The sequence below is a fragment of the Frankliniella occidentalis genome, unplaced genomic scaffold (assembly GCF_000697945.3).
Source record: "Frankliniella occidentalis isolate FOCC.00 unplaced genomic scaffold, Focc_3.1 Scaffold264, whole genome shotgun sequence".
Classification (NCBI taxonomy): Eukaryota; Metazoa; Arthropoda; class Insecta; order Thysanoptera; family Thripidae; genus Frankliniella; species Frankliniella occidentalis.
The window spans coordinates 49383-56131 of record NW_026267390.1 but is presented as its reverse complement, the minus strand read 5'-3'; the positions used below and the strand labels follow the sequence as shown (position 1 = coordinate 56131).

The 6749-nt window shown below is 49.2% G+C and overlaps 2 protein-coding genes across 6 annotated transcripts in view; one reads left to right on the top strand and one right to left on the bottom strand.

Moving 5' to 3' along the window:
• The first annotated feature begins 6 nt into the window (after positions 1 to 6).
• On the top strand, positions 7 to 2151 carry LOC127750812 (uncharacterized). Its single transcript, XM_052273309.1, has 3 exons — positions 7 to 213; positions 308 to 1060; positions 1810 to 2151. Exons 1-3 carry the CDS (start codon positions 52 to 54, stop codon positions 2149 to 2151), a joined length of 1257 nt encoding a protein of 418 aa, XP_052129269.1. The 5' UTR covers positions 7 to 51.
• Positions 2152 to 2939: 788 nt separating this feature from the next.
• The window catches only part of LOC113209295 (protein polybromo-1), a 22742-nt gene continuing 18932 nt past the window's right edge, over positions 2940 to 6749 (bottom strand). For all 5 annotated transcript variants that reach the window (XM_052273313.1, XM_052273315.1, XM_052273314.1 and 2 more), the window contains 7 exons: positions 5836 to 5886; positions 5524 to 5661; positions 5110 to 5235; positions 4728 to 5013; positions 4408 to 4644; positions 4158 to 4329; positions 2940 to 4083 (listed from right to left, as the gene is read on the bottom strand). In XM_052273313.1, coding sequence (XP_052129273.1) covers positions 3867 to 4083; positions 4158 to 4329; positions 4408 to 4644; positions 4728 to 5013; positions 5110 to 5235; positions 5524 to 5661; positions 5836 to 5886 — 1227 coding nt within the window. In that variant the 3' untranslated portion in view covers positions 2940 to 3866. The remainder of the gene's footprint in view (positions 4084 to 4157; positions 4330 to 4407; positions 4645 to 4727; positions 5014 to 5109; positions 5236 to 5523; positions 5662 to 5835; positions 5887 to 6749) is intronic.

Sequence of the window (6749 nt, the reverse complement as noted above, 5' to 3'; positions counted from 1 at the left end):
GTCGCGGAGAGGGCGCACCCCGCCAGCTACCTGGACTCGGGGTACTTCGACATGGCGGCGCTGTCGGCCGTCAAGGATGCCGTGGCGGAGGCCGTGCGCGAGCTGGTTGGCGACAAGCCGAGTCCGAGCCGCAGCCGCAGCCCTAATGGGCTCAGCCCGGGGCACAGCCCGGGGCACAGCCCGGGGCACAGCCCGGGCTTGGGCCACTTGCAGGTGGGTTGCGTTCCCTATACTTACCTTTGATTTTCCTGCCTGCAAAAAACAGACAATTTTCAGACAACTTTTGCGTGTCCTCCTTTACCAACAGGTGGAGGAACACCGACCAAACTCCACGTCTCGGCCCAGTCGCTCCCGCGACGGCGCGCCCGGCAGCAGAGGCAGGGCTGAGTCCGAAGGCCCCACGCCGCGCAGCGGCCTCGGCGTCGACCTAGAAGAGGACGCGATGGCAGCGCGCGGACGCAGTCGGTCTACGGACGCTCGGCCCGACGGGGTCAGGGGGGAGACCGGCGCCTTGAAAGTGAACGGCAGCACGAAGCTGGACACTCGGGGTGCGCATCAACGCTACGTACGTGGGGAGACCTACATGAGTCATTACAAGAAGAAGCGGGAGGAGCGGGAGAGGGAGCGGCAGAAGGCTCTCCAGGACGGAGACGTCCTGAAGCGGCCGCGGCCGGGAGGTCGCCGCTCAGCCCAGGGCGCGCAGGACGCAGCCGTTCCGGCGCCCACCGTGGTCTCGGTGACGCGCGAGCAACCGCAGCAGCAGTCGCAGCCAGGGGGGCGGCGCTCAACCCAGGGTGCGCAGGCCGCAGCCGTCCAGGCGCCTTCCTTGGCCTCGGCCCCCCGCGAGCAGCCGCAGCAGAGGCCAACGCCGAGGACTAACCGCACGACCGAAGCCAGGCGCGCCAGGGCCGCCGACACGATCCGCCGTCTGGACGCCGAGGCCAGCAGCAAGGAGGCCGAAGAGCGACAGAGGTCGAAAGGGGAGCACACCGTCAGGAAGACTTACATCGACCAGCCCAGGCCACACATCGACGACGTGGGAAGAAGCGCAATATTTCAGGTAAGTCTTTTTATGGTCAACTGTACAAATTTGGTATCTCTTCTCCGTTCAACAACGGGACCTGCGTCCGCAAGGAAACGTCGTAGCAAAAGCGCCCCAAGCTGAACAGCAAGACCTTGCACGTAGGCGTTCCGGGCGGGCCGCCACCTCCACACAGCTGATTGGCGGGTTGGCCTGCCCAGCGCGTTGCAGGCGCTGGCGTCATTGTGCTACAGTAAAACCGGGGGGGGGGGCACAGTTCCGCTCATCAAGCAAGACACGGTACGGTGAGGGGTACTGAGTTGGGTCTTGCATGAACCCACAAACATCTGGTTGGGGTATGGGAGAGTTTGGGACCAGAGAACGGGCGCGGGCGGTCCAAAGTCACCCCGAGTCATCCTGACACGCCGTTACGCGCAGACAGTCGCGGTGGCAGTCGGGGCCGACGGCGGCCGTGGTCGACCGTCCAATTTGCAGTTGTCGCTTTTCGAGAACGGCTAGTGGAGCCGTCCTACGAGCCATCCGACGAGCCGCTCGACTGGTCATACTGCACGCCGCGGCACCTGCCAGGCCTGGAGACAACGCTCTCCGCTCTCTTTGGGTCTGAGGAGGACGAGGGTAGGTCGAGCCCAGCAGTAGCCCGGTGGTGGCCAGGCAGTAGCCCACACAGCCCTGGCCTGGTGCCCTGCGGGCTCTTCACATCGAGCGTGCACTTGTAGAACTGGAACAGGGTACGGCTCGCCTGTCACCCACAATGGTTCTGTCCTCAGGACACCGGACGGCGGATCCCGCTGAACGAGGTGGCGCGACGGGTCAGCGACGAGGACACCATCAGACGGCTGCACGAGGAGGGAGTGCTCTCCGTTGTGGGGGCGCAACCCACCGTCGGCACCACCACCGGCGTCGCCACCGACGCATCCAGCAAGGGCGTCCCTTTCGACGACGACCTGGACTCGGGGATCGTCATGTCACGGGTCGGGGGCGCCGGGGTCGGTGGCACTGGTCGCAAGAGGAATCAGCAGCTCATGGAGAAGAGGAGCATCTTCACGATCGCCTACGACGAGATGCACACCCAGCACATCAGGGCAGACAGCACGACCCCGCCGCACTGAGCGCGGGGGGAGGGGGGGGGGGGCTGCAGAGCGGAGGGGGATGCGCGAAAAGCTGCGACTGCGCCGTGATGGAGCGTGGCGGGGCGGGGTGGGGGCAGGAGAGCCTAGGAGCGCCGCGCGCCGCACCGCGCAGCTCCCTTCACTTCTCCCCTCTCTCCCGAACAAAGCAGGGGGAGAAAGGCGCGGGGAAGGGGAGGGTGCAGCTTGATGCCATTTCGCGCACGTCATCCGGCGGGAGCGGCGGCGTCGCACGCCAGTGTCGACGGGACGGGGCCACCTCCTCGCCGCCCCTGTCCGCCTGGTACACATTTGCTGGCGCGCACGGGCAGGGGCGCTGACGTCACCCGTTTTGGTCCATTTTCAACTGTTCCATGAGTTATGAGTTTCTTATTACGTCTCCTGGTGGTTCCATGCAGAGAATGATGTCTCAACGCTAGTAATACTCTTTGTTTTGTTTCTTTTTTTTCATTTATATTTTATATTATGTCTTCTATGGTAGACTATATAGTAAAGGTTTACTTTTATTTTTAACTGCTTTGCTCAAATCTCCATTGATATTTAGTTGGGCTTTTGAATAGGTTGGAAAAGGTGACTGAGCTTCCTCAACACAGTGGATAGTTTGTTTTGGTACCATGTAATCTATTTTAACTGTTACGTCATTCACTGCCAAACATTTTGTATTGAAAATTCACAATGTATGTATTAATAAAAACAATATTTATCTGAATGTGCATGTTTATTTGGGAAAGTGTAGGGCAAGAAAGAGGGAAAATAATGAAGCTGGGATGTCAAAGTTTGGTCTTGGATTTAATCAACCGGGTGAAGTTCATTACTATACAATAATTGGATTTTGTCAAAATGACCAAAACAGAAAGAAAACAAACTAAGATCACTTAAATAACATTACAATGGCAGTTTCTGTGCTAGCTGGTTCAGATCTAAATTCATTAAAGGATATATTTATATATAATACATATATAACTATTATAAACATGCAAACCTTTAAATCTGTCACTGGTGCACAAACAAGTGTTTCCTGCCATGTTTCAATGTCAGTAAATTTGATAGATGCAAGTTTCCATTAATGGAGGCAAGTACGAACATGAATATGTTATCAGTGTGTACAGAGCAGAGTAAATACGCAACAGCGCTACACATCTCAACAGAATAAATTAAAAAATGGTCTAGATAGACAGAGGTAGTGGGTTACAGGAACATTTCAAGAAATAACTAAATATCATTTCATAAAAAGAACCACAGCTTATTTATGAAAGGTAACTTGTAGTACTTTAAGGCAAACCCACAGGCACACCAAATTGGGGTACTCTTGGAGACCAGGCTGCTCCAAGTTTTAAGTATTGTCCCTCCCCTACAGAACCTCCCCTTTATCACCATACATTGCAGTGTAAGATGAAAATGAAAATTATGAGATGAGTGATAACAACTAACCAAAATCTAACAGGTATAACGGGAAACGTATGTTTAGCATATTACATACACTATTTACTTTAAAAATCTTATCAAAATTCATCCAACTTACAAAGAAAAACTATCAGTCACATCATTTGCAAAATTTCACATTGCACACAGTATGAATAAGTACTCATCCCAAAAGCTTTGTACTTAGTATATTGCAGTTATTAAAGTGGCTTCAAAAATTACAAACGTTTCAGGACATTGCCATTAGTGCGAAGCGGCAAAGCCCTGGCTTGATGTCAGACAAGTTTTGAGATGCCCAAAGCATCCCTAACCATAAAGTCACGTAGTGTCCATAGCGCGTTCACCATAGTACCATGGTTGCCAACACCATTCGCCAACCAGTGACCAGGAAGTCTTGATTGATCAGGAAGTGAAGTATTTTCAGGCCTTGCTTTCAGTTGTTTTTCCCAGTTGTTCACAGTTCTGTTGTCAGCTGATAAACCTTCAATATATCTGAGAAAGAAAAATCATCACAATCAATACCATAAACCCTTTACAAAGAAAGAGTTTGGGGGTAAGTGACTTACTTGATATAAGCTTCAGAATGAAGAAGCCTTTGGGGCTTTGGTGGTACAGATACGAACAGTGGTTCTAGTGGTTTAGGTGGTTGGGTTACAATTGCATTGTTGTTATTATATTGTGAGAGCGGGGAAGGTGTATTTCTATTTTGCCCTCCCAGTACGTGATTAGCATTTGCATCTACAAAAAGAACATATGAGTTAAGACACGCCTGAAAATAAAGCAAATACAAAAAGAACTGGAGAAAATAGCACTTACGCCCATGATTCATAAATGTTTGAGGCTGCTGATTGGTGTTATTCAGCTGAGTTGGAGGGCGAGGCTTCCGTGACAAAATAAAATTTTTACTACGTTCGTGTAGTTGAATAATCCTACCAGTGCTCTTTTGAATGTGAACTTCTTTCACATGCCTCGCAAGACGTTGGAGATTTGGGAAAGGTTGAGCACCTTTCTTTATCCTACCACAATTTCTCCACTGGCACTGCCATTCAGAATCTGTTCAAAAAAGAAAAAAAAAATGATATTGAGAGAATGAAGCATGATAGTTTAATGAGGCATATTGAAATCAATATTATTACCTGAAGGCTGGTTAGCAAAGTACGTATGTACATGTCCGCTAGGATCTAAACCAGAACCTACACAGTGCTCAATGCAATCAGAGATGTCCTCAAATTGAAAATCACAGGTATCCCAGCAACACTCCCAGAGCATTTCTGTGACAGGCACAACATGGTTGGGACCAAGTTGTCCAGCTTTACTTAAAGCTTCTGCTTCCATAGCAGCATGTTTGGCCTGCATTTCCTCATTCATTTTGGAAGCTTTTTCCTCCCAAGCAGTCTTTACTTCTTGAGGCAGGCTGCGCCACTAGAAGTTAAAAACATGTTACAATTACAGTCTAGTAAGGAAGAGGAAGACACCAAAAAGCTGATGATATTGAAAATAATAAGTGTTGAATCTTACTTCATTTCCAACAATCCGGCTAACATCACCAAAAGTTGAGTCAGGATTTTGAGCAGCTACAGCTCTTCTAACATCACTTGAGTACAAAATATAACCGGTAACTAATTTCTTGCCATCTTTCTTTGCCTGTTAACATAAAAAATGTTTACTTGAAATTAAAATACTGCCGTGAAAGAAAATTAAAACTGTACAATTCATACTGAACGACAGCATATATCCAGGGTGACCATGAGAACTGATTTATGACTCAGCTTCAGATTCAAGTTCCCTGACTTTTCAAGGTATTAATAGAACTTTTAGTCTCCAAAAACATTGAAAACGGAGCTGAAAGCTCAAAAATCAACATTCACCAATATTTTATTCCCTGGCTTTTCCCTGACTTCAAGGTTGTGTGCCCAATCTCATCAATGTTACCTTTTTGGCAGAAACTGGTGTGGAAATAGATCCAGATATAGAAATGGTCTGTCCCATTGTTTCACCTGAACCAACTGAAGGTGGGCCACCATCTAGTGAATCATCCATCATATCCGGCATTTCCATTTTGATTTGATCCTTCATAGAATTAAAGAAAACAATAGGGTTAGAGTGTTATCAAAGTTCCTCAGGTTATTTGTGGCTTGGTTCTCTTACATTGGCAACAGAGATGAACAGTAAATATACTAAATAATTCAAAGACAACAAAAGTGAATTGAAGAAAAAAAAAGGGGATTGGATACAGTAACTTACCATGCTATTCTCATTCTTAATGTCAGAATTTTGAGAGGTGTCACACCCAATCTGTAACAAAGCAAATACAATTATTTGTTAACAAAGAAGTGCGTTAAAATTCAAACCACAACCACATAGCAAAAATTATTGCTTGTTGTAGAATTTAATAAACATTAGATTAAGCAACATGACATTATTAATACTGTGCCCTTAGACTAAAAAACAGTTTGTTTTGAGGGCCAAGACAAGAACTATTAAGCACGATTCGCTAACTATAACCTCAACGTTCTCGAAATTTTTTACATCGCACTTCAGGATAGTGAAAGAACTCGAGACGACGAAATGGAACATGTACAAAATTACGACACATATGTGTTCGAAATATCATCTCGATAAGACCACTTATCAGCAAGGCCTATCAATTTGTTAGGTTAGGTACGCTTGCCACATAGAAGTCGGGCAAGGCCCGTTTCAGCACAAGATAGGGCAGCACAGAGGACGAACTGAGGCGTAGTGAAAATTACCGCAGATTCACAAGATGCAGATCCTTCGTCAGACATGGTTGGAGGAAATGTGGTACTTGCGGATGTCGTCAACAAGTGAGACGAAGAGGAAGCCTATTTCGGGGCGACGGCAAGACGGGCAGGGGCAACGCGACAGTTCCAGGCTTTGCCGACGGCCCGACAACAAAACATGCTCCTCCTCACCCTACCCTAGCCCGTTCACCGCGATCCTGAACACGCGGCACGCGTCGGGTCAGAAACCCTTGAAACTCAAACGGCGACGGGACGGGCGGGGGACCTCGGCTCGCGAAGTGAGAGCAAACGGGCACCGTCACTGGTGACTGGACTGCGCTGTGTGTTCTGTGCTGAGGCGAGGGCGACAGCGGCGCGGCGGTGGCCGAGGGGCCGGGGACGGGCGAGACGGGTGCG